The sequence below is a fragment of the Macaca nemestrina genome, chromosome 6 (genome assembly GCF_043159975.1).
Source record: "Macaca nemestrina isolate mMacNem1 chromosome 6, mMacNem.hap1, whole genome shotgun sequence".
NCBI lineage: Eukaryota > Metazoa > Chordata > Mammalia > Primates > Cercopithecidae > Macaca > Macaca nemestrina.
In genome coordinates, this window is record NC_092130.1 from 39,989,762 (window position 1) to 40,008,060 (window position 18,299).

The 18,299-nt window shown below is 36.9% G+C and overlaps 1 protein-coding gene across 15 annotated transcripts in view; it reads right to left on the bottom strand.

Moving 5' to 3' along the window:
- Positions 1 to 18,299, bottom strand: part of LOC105467041 (ankyrin repeat and KH domain containing 1) — a 141,938-nt gene that overhangs the window by 98,104 nt on the left and 25,535 nt on the right. For 14 of the 15 annotated variants that reach the window (XM_011716330.3, XM_011716329.2, XM_071098311.1 and 11 more), the window contains 5 exons: positions 10,328 to 10,481; positions 7,964 to 8,120; positions 6,316 to 6,463; positions 5,124 to 5,271; positions 261 to 494 (listed from right to left, as the gene is read on the bottom strand). In XM_011716330.3, coding sequence (XP_011714632.2) covers positions 261 to 494; positions 5,124 to 5,271; positions 6,316 to 6,463; positions 7,964 to 8,120; positions 10,328 to 10,481 — 841 coding nt within the window. Of the gene's footprint in view, positions 1 to 260; positions 495 to 5,123; positions 5,272 to 6,315; positions 6,464 to 7,963; positions 8,121 to 10,327; positions 10,482 to 12,286; positions 12,425 to 18,299 lie in introns of those variants that run through there. The other variant, XM_011716339.3, reaches the window with a different exon arrangement.

Consider the following 18,299-nt stretch of genomic DNA (forward strand, 5'->3'; position numbering starts at 1 on the left):
AATCATATAAAATAAAACTTAGCAAATAATGGAAACCCTCTAAGCTAAGTAGTAATATGAATTAAAATAATAAACATACACTAGAAAACTATATTATAGGCGATACAGACTAAAATAGATCTTCTATATAATTTCTTATAAACTAGATAATTTTATAGCACAGGGAAAACAAGCAACATAAAGTAACTCAAATACTCAATACTCAAATAATCAAAGTGGTTATGAAAAACATTATAAATATTCATACATATATTAAGTACCTTTGTAGCATGCAAGTGTAAGAGCACTTTCTTTGAATTCATTAGAATGAGTGTTGATGCCTGCACCATGATCTAAAAGAACTCTTGCAACTTCCACATGACCTGCACTGGCTGCTTCCATTAAGGGAGTATGTCCATTTTCATTATGATCTTCTATATTTGCACCTTCATTAAGGAGCACTTTAACAATGTCAACAAATCCTCCAGCACAGGCATAAGTTAGTGCGGTGTTTCCTAAAAAGAAGAAAAAGAAATATAATACATGAGCAGAATACATATTTAAAAAATAAAAATAAATAAAAGATTTTAAAAGACATAATAAAAAGAAATATAAAATTATGACAGAACAGATACAATTATGATTATGCTAATACTCTACGTATACCTCTTCAATTCCCTTACACAAATCACTACAACTACTATCTCAACTTTTTTTCATTATCATTGGTTAGAAGCATCACTTTAATTTTTTTTTTTTTTTTTTGAGATAGTGTCTCGTTCTGTTGCCCAGGCTGGAGTGCAATGGCATGATCTTGGCTCTCTGCAACCTCCGCTTCCCAGCTTCAAGTGATTCTCCTGCCTCAGCCTCCCAAGTAGCTGGGATTACAGGTGCCCACCACCATGCCCCACTAATTTTTATATTTTTAGTAGAGATAGGGTTTCACCATGTTGGCAGGCTGGTCTCAAATTCCTGACATCAGGCAATCCACCTGCCTCAGCCTCCCAAAGTGCTGGGATTACAGGCATAATCTGCCAATTATGCCAATTACACTGTGCCCGGCCAATTTTCTTACTAATTAAATGATTTTCTGGCCAGGTACGATGGCTCACACCTGTAATCCCAGCACTTTGGGAGGCCAAGGTGGAAGGATTGCTTGAACCCAGGGAGTCTGAGACCAGCCTGAGCAACACAGTATCTATACTAAAAAAAACTGAGCCAGGCATGGTGGCATACCCCTGTAGTCCCTGCTACTCTAGAGGCAGGTGGTGGGAGGATCACTTGAGCCCAATACAAAGACTTTCCGGAAAGCCCAGTACAAACGACTATATATTATAAAGATCTGGACAATATAAAATATCCAGAAAAGTAAATCTGTAGAGACAGAAAGTAGATTAATAGTTGTCTGAATAATTGAGGTGACTCCAAATGGGCATAGAGATCTTTCTGTGGTGATGGGAATATTCTACAATTAGATTGTACTGATGATTGTACAACTATAAATTTACTAAAAATCATTATTGTATACTTAAATCAAGTGAATTTTATGCTATATGAATTATATCTCAAAAAACTGGAATTTTTTGTTTTTTAAAAAAGCATCAGCAGCTACATTTGGACTGGGCCTCAAAAGTTAAGTAGGATTCCTAAAGGCAGAAAGGACATCTGGCATCAAACAAAATGCATTAAGTAAAAGCAGGTGACTAGAATAGTGACCACATCCCCTCAGAGAGCTGCAATACAGAGCTATGGTTTATCACCCCTGGTCTCTCCTGAGACTGACTGCTTTGCAGTACAGAAGGAAGACTCCTGAGAACCTGTATTTTTAACCAGCTCTCTTAAGCGATTCTGACATGCAGGCAGTAGGTGCAACCTACTGAACAAAATGAATGAACTAATTAAAATATGTTCATTGACTAGAAATTATTGGTGAGAAGATGATGCAATTTCCTTCCAGAAATTTCTATTTTCCCAATGAAGTATGAAGTATGAGTTAAGGCAATCAGTGGAAGTGAGGAGGGGTATGTGTGGGATTTGAGAAGAACGTCTTAAATGGCCACATGGAGAGTGTACGGAGCAGCCCATCAAAGAACATGTGCTTACTGCATTGTATATAATAATCCCTTCCTTCTACATAGTGTATCTATTTCACCTAAGGAAAAAAAAAAAAAAGACAGGGGGACTTCATCTCAGTCAAGCCCTTTTCTCTCTCAAAATGTTCACCTACTTTTTAAAAATAAAGGTACTGATAACAATATGGTGGTTTTCAAAATGTCTTCCAAAGAACTTTAGAATCCCCCGCTTCCAAAAAGTTCCTCAGCACAGAAGATGGGGAGACCTAGGTTCCAGAAATTAAAGCCCCCAACTATCTCTACTTTAGATCAACTTCTCTTTTATCTGTGTAATATTATATCTGTGCTTCCATAAACTGTTTGGCTTGAAGTTAGCGTTATTTGACAGAAAACAACCTTAAAAACAACTGAATTTGATGATCACCAAGAATCCTCAAGGAGAAATTTAAAACTTCCTTGATGGCGGCATCCTCTTTTTAGAGTATTTTTCAAAGGAGTGTGTATATAGCATAATACTGTTAACCAGAACAAAGCAATTTATTTTATCATCTTAATTTAACATATTTTGCTGTTGTTCACAACCAGTTAATGCCCTCTGCCCCTAAAATTGGTGGTATATCAATTTAAGGAAATATTATGTAACCTTTAAAAAAGTTTGTTAAAAAGTTAATAAAATAGGCTTGGCACAGTGGCTCATGCCTGTAATTCCAGCACTTTGGGAGGCCGAGGTAGGCGGATCACGAGATCAGGAGATCAAGACCATCCTGGCTAACATGGTGAAACCCCGTCTCTACTAAAAATACAAAAAAATTAGCCAGGTGTAGTGGCGGGCGCCTGTAGTCCCAGCTACTAGGGAGGCCGAGGCAGGAGAATGGCATGAACCCGGGAGGCGGAGCTTGCAGTGAGCCAAGATTGCGCCACTGCACTCCAGCCTGGGCAACAGTGCAAGACTCCAAAAAAAAAAAAAAAGTTAATAAAATAGAAAATAAGTGAAGTCAAACAAAATTGCACATAGGGTATAATTTCAACTACATAATTTTATACATCAAAAATACTGGAAGGAACTAAACTAATATAGTAATAGCAGTGACTTCTGTGCCACAGAGTTTATGGGAGCGTTATCTTTTATTCTTCCTACTTCTCTGCATTTCTCAAATGTTCTTATAGTTAGCATATATTATTTTCATAATCAGATAAAAAATTAAGTAAATCAATCTGGTGGTTCACCAACATGCTCTAAAATTAACTGTTTTCTTTTATGTAAATGTAAGAGATATTTTCTGTATTTAATTAATACAGGGAGCCACTTTCAAAGGTTCCAACTATAGTATGCACAAAGCTGCTCAGTTCAAATGAATGATGGGCGAGGGATTTAGGTGGCACACTCCTATGAGACAATTGACTATCTAAGGTGAAACAGTTTCATCCCGAAAACATCCCCCTCTCCTTCCCCCATGCGTGGAAAAATTGTCTTCCAATTGTCTCTGGTGTCAAAAAGGTTGGGGACTCTTGCTATACAAGAATATCTCAGCCAGGCTTGGTGGCTCACGTCTGTAATCCCAGCACTTTGGGAGGCCGAGGTGGGCAGATCACATGAGATCAGGAATTTAAGACCAGCCTGGCCAACATGGTGAAACCCCGTCTCTACTAAAAAAGTACAAAAAATTAGCCAGGAGTAGAGGTACGTGCCTGCAATCCCAGCTACCTGAGAAGCTAAGGTGGGAGAATCTCTTGAACCCGGGAGGCGGAGGTTGCAGTTAGCCGAGATCGTGCTACTGCACTCCAGCCTGGGTGACAGAGTGAGACTCAAAAATAAATAAATAAATAAATAAATAAATAAATAAATAAATTTAAAAATCTTATTAGTAAATGTATTCCACAAACTCAACATGTAAAACCCTATAGGGTAAACACTCAGGTTTATCTATAATCTAAAGGGTTTTGTATTGAAGATAAAGAATTATAAGAAATACAGTTTATAAATTTTGCCTCCATATATATTACATACATAAGGTACGTGACATGTTGTTGTAAGACACATACATAATAAAATGGTTACTATAGAACAAATTGGCCAGGCGCAGTGGCTCAAGCCTGTAATCCCAGCACTTTGGGAGGCCAAGACGGGTGGATCACGAGGTCAGGAGATCGAGACCATCCTGGTTAACACGGTGAAACCCTGTCTCTACTAAAAAAAATACAAAAAACTAGCCGGGTGAGTTGGCGGGCGCCTGTAGTCCCAGCTACTCGGGAGGCTGAGGCAGGAGAATGGCCTAAACCCAGGAGGCGGAGCTTGCAGTGAGCTGAGATCCGGCTACTGCACTCCAGCCTGGGCGACAGAGCGAGACACCGTCTCAAAAAAAAAAAAAAAAAAAAAGAACAAATTAACATTTTTCTCACATAGTTACCCAATTTTACCCCCTGTGGCAAGAGCAACATAATCTACTCATTTAGCAAAAAATCCTGAATATAATACACTATTATTAATTATAGTCCTCATGTTGTACAGACTTTTTGACTTGTTCATTCCACATATTTGCTACTTTGTATCCTTTTACCTACTTCTCCCATTTCTTCTCCCCTTTCTTCTCCCCACCCCTGACTTGGTAAACAATGTCTTATCTCTATATATTTAACTCTTTTCGTAAATTTTCAATATTCCACATGTAAATGAGATCATGCATACATATGTTCATAAGAATGTGGGGGAAAAAAAGTGAGATCATGCAATACTTTTCTTTCTGTGTCTGGCTTATTTCACTTAGCATAATGTCCTTCAAGTCCATCCATGCTGTGGCAAATGGCAGGATCTCCTCCTTTTTTTAAGTCTGAATAATATTCCATTATGTTCATACCACAAAAACCCAATCTTGACTAAAGGGGAATCTAAGTGTGTTTTTAAAGACTTTTGAGGATATCAAATTACTTTGTGTTTTACTCAAAGATTCTACATAAGGGCTAAGATTTTTCTGTAGGTTTATACTGGTTTTCCTCAGAAATCTAATTTTTCTCTCTCTCAGGTAACAATTATGTCGATTTTTTCTCCCAATTAAGACATCATTTTCTACATACCTGTTGCAGACTGGGAGTTGACATCAGCATCATGAAGAAGTAATAATTTCACAATATCTAAGTAACCTCCACTGGAAGCTGCCATCAGGGGAGTTATGTCTCCTTTATTCCCTCGATCTTCAACATTAGCATGCATAGCAAGCAATACCTTTAAAACACATATACACACAGAGAAATTGTTAATTCTTACTATTCAATAGTATTTCTAGAGAATATACTGAATCTCTGAAGATATTCTAGAATAGGGGTGAGGAAAAATCAATATGACCTTTTGAAAAAATTATGCCAATTTTCACTGCTCAACATGCCAGGTTACATGCTGTATTTTACAATATCATTACATATTAATATTTAAATAAAGTACACAATCATATTAGCCATCCTATTATAAAATGTGATGGTTCTTGTCAAAGAATGTTATGCTTGAGGTTATCTAGCTAAAGAACACTATACTCAACTATACTCACAAGACAGAAACTGGTAAAAACATGGTTAATTCCCAGTACTGTTCTAACATAGAAGGAAAAAAAATTAAAAGAATTGGGGTAACCTGAATGTGATGAAAATAATGACTACTTTCCATTATAGTTGTATAGTTGTATATTATTTCTTTTTTTTTTTTTTTTGAGACGGAGTCTCACGCTGTTGCCCAGGCTGGAGTGCAGTGGCGCGATCTTGGCTCACTGCAAGCTCCGCCTCCCGGGTTCCTGCCATTCTCCTGCCTCAGCCTCCTGAGTAGCTGGGACTACAGGCGCCCGCCACCGCGCCCGGCTAATTTTTTTGTATTTTTTAGTAGAGACGGGGTTTCACTGTGGTCTCGATCTCCTGACCTTGTGATCCGCCCGCCTCGGCCTCCCAAAGTGCTGGGATTACAGGCTTGAGCCACCGCGCCCGGCCAGTTGTATATTATTTCAAAGGACAAATTTAAAATTATTATTATATCTATTTGTTTCTTAATCATTAGGATTAGCTTTGAGTAAGTGGCAGAAAAACGGACCATTCTCAGTTGCATGTACAGGCAACAAAATAAACTGTGTATCTGTTTCTACTTTACCTATTACCAAAAAGGGAAGAGGGATGGGGGAAGAGAAGACTCTGGCCTCTAATTATAATCTATCTTATAAGTGACAAAAATAAATAAAACATCAAAACCCTTCCACAATTTTAATCACTAAATATTATTTCTGCTTACTTGTGCTAATTCATAATACCCTGCTGAACAAGCCAAACACAGCAGGCTTTCTCCTTCTTCTGTATGTTCATTTACACTTCTGCCTTCATCTAGCAATTTACGAACAGCATTAACATCCCCATCTGAACAAGCTTCTGCTAGACTGCGACTGGAAACAAAACCATTCAACAATTAACTGAAACAAAAAGACTCAGGGGTCCTATGATAAATTATATTAAATATAAACAATCACACAAAGAAAAATGTTAATATAGTAAGAGAAAAAAATTATATGAACATATTACTTGCTGAGCATCTTGTTTGGAACTTCAATTATTCATGTTTATCAACCAAGCCAGAAAGCCAGTGAGTGAATTTGAAATCAGCTGTCATTTTTATCTTTTAAAATCTCCTAACATATTATAACAAATTTTAAATAAAGTTTTTTAAAGCATTAGACCAAGCATGTCCAACCCATGGCCCAGGACAGCTTTGAAAGCAACCCAACACAAATTTGTAAACTTTCTTTAAACATTATGAAAATTTTTTGCAATTTTTTTTTTCTTTTCGCTCATCAGCTATCATTAGTGTTTGTATTTTGTTTTGTTTTGTTTTTGAGACAGAGTCTCACTCTGTTGACCAGGATAGAATGCAGTGGCACAATCTTGGCTCACTGCAACCTCCACCTCCCAGGTTCAAGTGATTCTTGTGTCTTAGCCTCTCAAGTAGCTGGGATTACAGATGTGTGCCACCATACCTGGCTAATTTTTGTATTTTTAGGAGAGATGAGTTTTCACCATGTCCAGGCTGGTTTTGAACTCCTGGCTTCAAGTGATCCACCCACCTTAGCCTCCCAAAGTGCCTGGTTACAGACATGAGCCACCAAGCCCAGCCTCTAGTAGTTGTATTTTATGTGTGGCCCAAGACAATTCTTCTTCTTCCAATGTAGCCCAGGGAACCCAAAATTTGGACACCCCTGTATTAGATGCACAAGTTTTTAAACTCTACTTATATAACGATTCCCAAAGATATTTTGGGATATAATCCTATGGCTGAAATTTTTACTTAGTAACAGTGAAGGCGAACACCTAAGAAAACTATTTTACCACAGAATGACTAACTAGACCACTGAGTCTCAAACTTTAATGTGTACGAGTTACTCCTATTTCTTGTTAAAATGCAGATTCTGATTCAGTAGACATGGAGTAGGGTCTGGGATTCTGCATTTCTCACAAGCTCTGAGGTGATGCTGATACTGCTAGCCCATGGACCATATTTGAGTAGCAAGCAACTAGACTACTGCATTAGTAACTCATTTCATGTATTAGTACTCAAGCAATCAGTTTAGAGTTTACTATAATAACTTTTAGAATAAGTAACTTCCTTATAACTGGAAAACAGATCTTATTCAGTTTGGATTTCTCATAGATTCTAGTGTAATACATTCCACAAGAATGCTCAATGAATAAGAGCTCAATGAAGAAACAAAAATATCCATTTTTATAGCTACATAATACATATACATTTATATATCCACGTAAAATGTAATATCCATCCAGCTAAATAAAGTTTATAAGTTCCACCAAAAGATATATTCAACCAAAATTCGCTACTTTCCCAAAATCTACTCAAGAAAATGTCTAATTCCCAAAAGTCATTAAACACATACGTGTCCACTTGTCCTGCATTGTGGCTGTTTTCTGCTTTCATCCGTGTCAGTGCAGCAGCAGCTTCATCCAGTGCACAACTAACTGAGGATGTCAGTCTCCGGAGTACTTCAGGATCTGCAAAAGCTTTACCATCAGCAGTTGACAATTTTCCAATTCCTTCAGTGTGCATCAATCAATCAGGTAGTGCAGGAAAAAAAAAAAAAGTATAAAAGTGCAAATTGTAATTACATTTCTAAACACTATTATCTAGGAAAAAGAAATGGTATAGAATCCATAGGTTAGGGTGACAGAAGATAAGGTTCATCATTTCAATTCTGCCACTAATGTCAAAAGGCCATGGCATAACCACCTATGTTTTAGTCTTTCTACCTTTACAATGCACATATTAATTTGTCCTCTACCTAATCCATATGTAACTTCACATGATGCTAACTGTATCAAATAAATGAGATTTCTCTCAAAATACATAGTCACACCATAAGATCTCTAGTACAGAATATCTGATTGTACTATTTTCAGTAGTATCTTCAGAGGGGGGATAGTCTCTAATATTATAACAAACAATTCAATTGTTTCTTCGTTTGGTCACAACCATCTTCCGGGGCCACATTTTAAATTAAATTCATTCTTACAAATAAAATTAAAATTAAAAAATTATATACACAACACTCAATGAATTTATATCACCATTTATAAAGAGCTACCACACAATTTACTAATAATATAAAATGAATGCAAACTAAAATGGTGATGTATTTTTCATTTATGAAACTGACAAAACAATGTCTGAGGTGTGAGGCCCTCTCAAAAACTGTTGATTTTTCAGTGAATAAAGAAATAAATACAGGCACAAACCTGAGGGACTAATTTAATAATGGTTGTCAAATTTTCATTTTACTTATTTATTTTTTGAGACGGAGTCTTGCTCTGTCACCCAGACTGAAGTGCAGTGACACGATCCCGGCTCACTGCAACCTCCGCCTCCTGGGTTCAAGCGATTCTCCTGCCTCGGTCTCTCGAGTAGCTGGGATTACAGGTGTGTGCCCCCACAGCCAGTTAATTTTTGTGTTTTTTAAGTAAAGACGAGGTTTTACCATGTTGGCCAGGCTGGTCTCAAACTCCTGACCTCAAGTGACCCGCCTGCCTCAGCCTCCCAAAGTGCTGGGATTACAGGCATGAGCCATGGCGCCCAGTCAGCTGCCAAAATTTTAAATGTAAATATATTCTTACCCATTGATAACACTTTCTAAAATTCTGTCCTAAAGAGATACTTGCACAAATAAGAAACGTTACCGATATATAAGGCTATAAACTATAGCATTATTTGTGATATTAAAAAACTGGATATAAGCTAAAATTGGTAAAATTAATTATGATTCATCCAAGCAACAGAATATTATGGTACCCTTCAATAAAAAGAGAAAGATCAATATAAACTGTCATGGAAGGATGCCCACAATAAATCATATGGGGAAAAAAAGTTGTATTTTGTGTATTATGATCCTACTTCGTTTTTAACAATCATATATATTCAAACATATACATGTATTTATATCACCACAAGGAGAAAAGTCTAGAAGTAGATGTAAACCTTGACAGAAAATGGGAAGGTTTTTTTATCTACTTAATATATTTCATATCACTTTAGCTGTTTTATAATGTGTATTACATATAAAAAATTAGCTATTTAAAATCAAGTTAAACATAAAGCGAATACACAAGTAATCAATATGCAGCTCCCTAAATCAGTACAGATAAAGAAGTCATAAATGATTAACTAAATTTATCTCCCACATTTTTATTTTATAATGGCTAATAGGTAAGTTTTCTTTGATAACTAGTCGATTATCTTTTTTTTCTTTTTTTTTTTCCAAACAGAGTCTCGCTCTGTTGCCCAGGATGGAGTGCAATGGAGTGATCTCAGCTCACTGCAACCTCCACCTCCAGGGTTCAAGCAATTCTCCTGCTTCAGTCGCCCGAGTAGCTGGGACTACAGGCGCACACCAACACACTCGGCTAATTTTTTTCTATTTTAGTAGAGACAGGGTTTCACCACGTTCCCCAGGTTGGTCTCAAACTCCTGAGGCTCAGGCAATCCGCCTGCCTCGGCCTCCCAAAGTGCTGGGATTACAGGCATGAGCCACTGCGCCAGGATGCTGATTATCTTAATACCTTAAAAATATAAGAGTTGAGCCCAGAAATACAAAATGTGAACATTTTCTTCGGGAGATAAAAAGAAAAATAAATTTTAGAGATTTTAAATTTTGTATAATGTCATAGAATTTTGGGGTAATCTCACGTAACTCTGTAAAGAGATCTAGACTTTTAAAGAGATGAAAAAGATAAAACAAAAAATAAAGTACCTGCTGCCTCTAGCAATGCTTCTAGTCGTGCCTGTGTCTCTGGATCCACAGTGCGTAAGTCTGCTCCTTCTGCAGTACTTGATAAGAATATCTCTGATGTTGTTTTAAGCACTGGGTTATCCAGATCTTCTTGGTCCAAAATAAATGATTCAACCTATTAATGAAATAAAGATGCAATATCCATGAAACTGATATCAATATGATTAGAATAACTACAATTTAAGGTAATATGACTTCTTAATTAGAACTTAAATATAAGCAGAAAAATTATTATAGAAACAAGGGAGTATGGGAATGGACTTCAAAGGACATTGTGACTGTTTACCTTCAGACATGACTACAGGTATAACACACATACACTAAAGTTTCCTCAAGAGCATTGTATCTTCTGTGACTAATACAGAGCATGAAAAGCAATATTAAGGCCAGTCACAGTGGCCCACGCCTGTGATCCTAGCACTTTGGGAGGGCCAGATGGGCAGATCGCTTGAGCTCATGAGTTTGAGACCAGCCTGGGCAACAAGGTGAAACCCCGTATCTATTAAAAAATAACAATAATAATAATAATACCAAAAAACAGCAGGGGCTGGGCACAGTGGCTCACACCTGTAATGAGGTCAAGAGTTTGAGACCATCCTGGCCAACATGGTGAAACCTCATCTCTACTAAAAATACAAAAATTAGCCGGGCGTGGTGGGGGATGCCTGTAATCCCAGCTACTCAGGAGGCTGAGGCAGAAGAATTGCTTGAACCCAGGAGAAGATGCAGGTTGCTGTGAGCCGAGATCATGCCATTGCACTCCAGACTGGGCAATAGAGCAAAAACTTCATCTCAAAAAATAAAAATAAAAGCATTTACTTTTTATTGAAACAAGTACACGAACGTAATCCTGAGAAAATCTATATAGACTAGATAGAATATAAACAACAACAACAAAAAACAACAACAACAAAAAAAAACTTGATAGCATAGATAGGTCATTAAGAGAAAAGTTTTCCTCTTTTCTAAATAATTTATTCAATTCTGACTCTGAAATACAGGAAAACAAAAACTAACCCACTGATACCTGGAGTCCTTTAGACAGGAACACTCCATGAGATTAAAAACTGTACTTTGTTTACAGTGCTATACTTTGGGCCTATGAATACCTGGCACATAGTATGAATTTAATACATATTTGTCAAAATGAATGAATGTATGAGCAAAAATCAACTTACAAAAATAAACATGTAACGCTCCAATTTCAAATAAAATTAATTCAAAATGAATTTTCTTAAATAAAATTAATATACAATCCTTCTGGGAAGCAATTTGGAAATGTGTATCAAATACCTTTAAAAACTCACTAAAAAATTATCTGAAAGCCAGACAAAAATTAATGTGCAAGGATGTTCACTGCAGCATTAACTGAAATTCCAAAAATGAGGAAAAACTATAATATAGAATTTGGTAAATACATGTTATACATTTACATGATGGACTACTATGCAGTCATTAAAAACAATGTTTTTGTGACCACTGGTTCAGCTGTGAAAAGAAATAAAAAATTAAAAAAAAATGTTTTTGAAGCATATTTAATGGCATATGAGAGTATTAATAAAATTAAGTAAAATGCACAAGATTCAAAATAGTATGATTCTTATTTTGCTAAATGTATATATGTGTATATATGTAAATATGAACATGAGTACTCATGAATAATATGTAATATGTATATTATTTACATATTATATGTAATATATATAATATACATATATACATATAACATGTATGGCATATATAATTTGTATAATATATACACTACATATATATTACTATAATATGTAAATATGTATAGCCAGGGAAAGTTAACATATTTGTAGATAGAGAAAAACATCAGGAACAGAAAGATTAAGTACTTCTTCAAAGTCACACAGCTAACAAATAAAAAAAGTAAGGTTTCAAACTCAGGCCACATACCTACAGAGTCCATGCTTTTAACCACTAGGATATCACACATTTATAAACAAAGGATCACAGTATCTGGACTACATTATTTGGCATATCTGGCTAGTTGGTCATCAATTTTCACAATGGACACCAAATAAATATAGCCTAATAAAGACAGTAAAGTTAAAATAATTTAGATTTATTATCTAATGATGTACTATAATTTTACAAAATGAATCTTTAACTTCAGACCTAAAAACATTGAGCTGTACTGTAACACAGCTTCTTTAACATGTAACTACAGACAAAGATGCCAGATCCAATAGATAAATGCAGGCAACCAGTTGTCAAATGACCTTGAAAGGCAACTGCTCATACAACAGTTTAATGCAAGGCCAAGAAATTAGGAGATATTTGTAGATATACATACCTGCCAGTTGGGAGGACAGGTAAAAACATCATTCCAGTGGAAAAATTATAAAATTATTTTAAATGGTATTCAGATATTAATATTCCAATTTTATAAATATTATATGTCTCCTGTAACATTTTAAAAAGCCAAGTTAAGGATTTCCAGTAGTCTCTCATTCATTTATCCAATATTTACTAAAGGCCCATTTTAGATATGTGTATCTCTCTCACTATGATAATACAAAAATGTGGTAGAAGAAATAAGAAAGACTCTAACAACTATTACAAAAGGCCTCAAAGAGAAAGAAATGATACAACTATATGCATTAATGAGGGAGAAATCACTTCCAGCCCTAGTAACCTGTGAAGGCTTTGCACAAGAAGCAGCATTTGAATTAGGCTTTGAAGGATGCACAGAATTTCAATAGGTAGTTATTAGGGGTAGAGGTGGGCAGAAGAGGAAGTATATTATCAGATAGAGGCAGAAAATGAAATAAAAAATAGGCTTGGAGGCCGGGTGTGGTGGCTCACACCTGTAATTCCACACTTTGGAAAGCCAAGGCGGACAGATCACTTGAGGCCAGGAGTTTGAGACTAGCCTGGCCAACATGGCGAAACCCTGTCTGTACTAAAAGTACAAAATTAGCTGGGTGTGGTGGCACATGATTGTAATCAGCTATATGGGAGGCTAAGGCACAAGAATCGCTTGAACCCAGGAGGCAGAGGTTGCAGTGAGCTGAGATTGTGGCACTGCACTCATATTTTTGGGGGGAGGAGAGGGTGGGGCTTGGAGATGAATGGTCCACTAAAAAAATGTAAGGTACGAGCCCAGCAGTGGCTCATGTCTATAAACCCAGCACTTTGGGAAGCCAGGGTGGTGGGATCATTTGAGGCCAGGAGTTTAAGACCAGCTTGGGAACCTAGTGAGACCTTGTCTCTACAAAAAATTTTAAATTAACCTAGCATCATGGCAGAAAACTGTAGTCCCAGCTACTCATGAGGCTGAGGTGGATCACTTGAGCCCAGAAGTTCAAAGTTACACTGAGCTATGATTGTACCACTGCATTCCCCGTGGATGATAGAGCAAGACACTGTCTCTAAAAAAAAAAAAAAAAAAAAGAAATTAATATAAGGTCTTTCTGCATTGCTGGTGGAAACAGTGGTGCAGCCACTGTGGAAACAGTTTGATAGTTCTTCAAAAGTTAAACATAGAATTACCATATGACCCAATAATTCTACTTCTTAGGTATACACCTAGGAGAATTAAAAATACACATGTTCATACAAAAACTCAAACACAAATGTTCATAGTTGCGTTCTTTATAACAGCCAAAAAGTAGAAACAACCCAAATATCCATCAGTAGATGAACAAAATCTGATACATATCCATGCAATTGAATATTACGCAGCCATCAGAAAGTACAAGTACATGATATAGATGAACCTTGAAAACATTATGTTTAGTGAAAGAAAGGAGACACAAAAGGTCCCAGTATATGATCCCCTTTATATAAATGTCCAGCATAGGCAAATCCATAGAGAAAGACAATAATAGGTTGCCTGGGGAGAGGAGAAGGGAAGAATAGGAGCGACCGTAAATGAGTCTGAAGTTTCTTTTTGGATTGATGAAAATTGTTCTGGCATTAGATAGTAGTGATTGCTACACAACCTTGTAAATATACTAAAAAATCACTGAAATGTAGACTTTAAAATGCTGTAGCTTATGGCATATGAATTATATCTCAATTTTTAAAAGATATAAGGTACCTAGAATACAACTATGGCATTAGGCTAGAAAGAAAAACTGGGAATAGATTTGAGTAGACCATATAAAAGGTGACAGATTGTTCATTGCCTGCCTGATTACCACCATCAGAGAGAGAAAGAACCAGTAGCAATGACTTCTTGGGTGACAATAATGTTAGTATCACATAAATAAGATGGCACATTCCTAAGTGCTTGGGAAGAATCAATTTCAGAAGAAAAACACAAAATGGTGATGTGTCCCTTGCTTCAGAGGCTTATAACTTCTCTGAAAATATAATGCATAAGACCATTTACTAAGTTAATTCTATGTCTTACAGTGGATGTAAACTCAAGTTTCAATTAGGCAATAAGACAGAGAGAACATTACACTGGAGATCAAGAGAATTAGGTTCAAGTGCCAGTTCTATCAGGCATTGTGTGTAAATTCAGACATAATACTCAACCTTTCTGACATTCCATTTCTTCCTCAATAAACAAAGATGCTATCTGTCCCACCTACCTTACAGTGCTATTGAAATCCTGAAATGAGGTAATGAAGGTAAAAGCATTTTGAAACAATAAACCACCATACAAATATAATTTTTAGAACATGATTCTGTGTAATTACAATTCTTTTGTCCTGTCCCTCACCACAGTGTCTATTTTCTCTACCTTTTCAAAGTGGAAGAATCATACTGAGAATCTAATATGATGCATTTTATCAGCACCCTAACTTGAACTTCTGAGTGTGGTTTTAGGCATTTTACATCTAAGATCTGACCCATATGATAAAATTTTAAATAGCCACAATACTTGTGGGAAAAAACCCAGAATGAGTTATAGTTAATACAAAATCATATAGATAAATGATATGAATACATTTGTGTCAATCAGATTTCCCAAAAAGCACTACTGTTTCCTTTGTCCCACCCTCTTTATAACTTTAAAAATGTCTGTCTCAATATGGAATCAATAAAAGGACAAAATATCCCATTATGCTTATTATTTTGGAAATATCTGACAGATTACTTTTGGCAGTTCACAAATATCTTACCTAATAAATCTGCTGAAACATACTCTTACAATTCAGATTGTATTCGCATTACTTCAAAATATAGCTGGCTGGGTGCACGTGGCCCATGCCTGTAATCCCAACACTTTGGGAGACGGAGGGAGGAGGACTGCTTGAGCCCAGGAGTTCAAGACCAGCCTGGGCGACACAGTGAGCCTTTGTCTCTATGAAAAATAATTTTTAAAAATTAGCCAGGCATGGTGGCCGTGTGCCTGTGGTTCCAGCTACTCAGGAAACTGAGGTGGGAGGATCGCCTGAGCCCAGGAGGTTGAGGCTGCTATATGCCATGATCATGCCATTCCACTTCAACCTGGGCCCTGGGCGACAGAGTGAGACTCTGTCAAAAAAAAAAAAAAAAAGGAAACCATTTATAGCTACATGGAGATATATTAAATATGACAAATTCTGTATACATTCTGTATACTTAATACAAAAGGCTTGGTGATAGAGTACAGAAACCATGTCTATATATAACAGATAAGCCCAAAATAATAGTGTGTCTAATAAAATTAGTCTTCATCAAGCAAATGAATATAAAAGCCTTATAATTTCTTACATATAGCTAAAACATCACAGCAATGTTTTTATTGCCTAATGATACTGTTACATAGCTCATCTCTAATCAGTAGCTACATTCAGCAGCAAAGAAATACATCCACTTATAGCAGTATTATTTTTTGCCAAAGGCAAGTTCTAAACACCGAAGAATCTTTTTTCCTACCTCTGTGACTAGATACAAGAATAAAGGGTGGAGGAAAAAGAGTGGTAAAGGAATATGGTCCATCAAAAACTACCTGTTTTTCCCTTATATCTCCTGAAATACTAAAGGCAAAAACCTTTGTCTTCCTTCTCAAAAGGTTATTTTTCCTTCTTGCCTTAAAATAAAATAAAATAAAATATAACAAGGAGTGTGGGAGTGTGGTTTTTAGCTTCAACTAAAACAAACAAAAGGGAGCGGTAGGGAGAAGGGGAAGAAGCATTGTGTCCCATTTTTATTCCATTTTGACATTTCAGAAATGAACCCCCGGATGCAACAGTTACTAAGGGAGATTACCACAGACTCAGCTATTATCACCTAAAAGAACAGTCAGTCACTCCGGCCAAAGTCTAGTTTGAAAAATCATTTATTAATCCAGCTACGATTTAACCAAAACTCACTTCCACTTTAAAACAATTTCTATGTAGCACTATAATTAAAACTTCCAATAATAGTAATATGCTTTAAGTCTTATACTATAATAATAAAATAATAAAATCTCATATTACACTGGTCAATAACTGTTAACTTCTCTCAGACTGTATTTCTAGAAATAGTAATTGCTAGCTAACAGAGAAAATAAGTTATTAATAGTAAAAAATAATATTCTATCATAAAACATGTACATTACATATATTTGTTTATGTATTCTCCAGTCCTGTGGTCATACAATGCAGGGAACAAAAAAAGAACACCAGCCAAGCTCTTAAATATAAATGAAAAATACATTGTTTTCCACAGAGCCTTTGGAATTGGATTATGAAATTTTTACTTTTAACATGTTAAAAAAATTTATATTTTGAGTTAGAGAGTCAAATATTAGTAGCCACAATTTCATTTCTGGTATCCTTTAAGAATATTCTAGGCCAGGCCGGGCGCAGTGGCTCACGCCTGTAATCCCAGCCCTTTGGGAGGCCAAGGCGGGCAGATCACAAGGTCAGGAAATCGAGACCAGCCTGGCCAATGTAGTGAAACCCCGTCTCTACTAAAAATACAAAAATTAGCCGGGTGTGGTGGCGGACACCTGTAGTCCCCGCTACTCGCGAGGCTGAGGCAGGAGAATTGCTTGAACCCGGGAGGTGGAGGTTACAGCGAGCCGAGATCGTGCCACCGCACTTTAGCCTGGGCAACAGAGCAAGACTCTGTCTCAAAAAAAAAAAAAAAATTCTAGGCCGGGCATGGCAGCTCATGCCTGTAATCCCAGCACTTTGGGAGGCTGAGGCTAGTGGATCACCTGAGGTCAGGAGTTCGAGACCAGCCTGGCCAACATGGCGAAAGCATGTCTCTACTAAAAATACAAAAAAATTTGCCAGACGTCGTGGCGCATGCCAGTAGTAACAGCTACTCGGGAGGCTGACGTGCGAGAATCGCTTGAACCCAGGCAGTGGAGGTTGCCATGAGCCAAGATCGCGACACTGCACTCCAACCTGGGCAACAGAGCAAGACTCCGTCTCAATAAAAATAAAAATAAAAAGAATATTCTAGTCTGGTTAATTAAAAAAAAAAAAACGAAACAAAGAGTAGTCATCATCACTCTCATGAATTTCAACTGGAGCTATGAAAAAGTTCAAGGAAAGACTAAACCTTTATCTCTCCTCACCAACCTTCAAAAATGAAGCTCCCAGCTGGGCACAGTGGTTCATACCTTATAACTCCAGCTCTTTGGGAGGCTGAGGCGGGCAGATCACCTGAGGTTAGGAGTTCGAGAGCAGCCTGGACAACATGGCAAAATCCTGTCTCTACCAAAAATACAAAAATTAGCCAGGGGTGGTGGTGTGCGCCTGTAGTCCCAGCTACTTGGGGGCCTGAGGCAGGAGGATCGCTTGAGCCTAGGAGGCAGAAGTTGCAGTGAGCCAAGATCATGCCACCGCACTCCAGCCTGGGCGTCAGAGAGAGACTCTGTCTCAAAAAAAGAAGCCCCCTAAGAAATTCAGATTTGATCATTTAAAATGGGAAGGTATTTTAAACATCCAAAATATACATTTTTAAAACATGTACTCGCTAGTCCTCTTTTTCTCATGTATATCTGAATAGGCCAACATGTCTTATCCTTCCC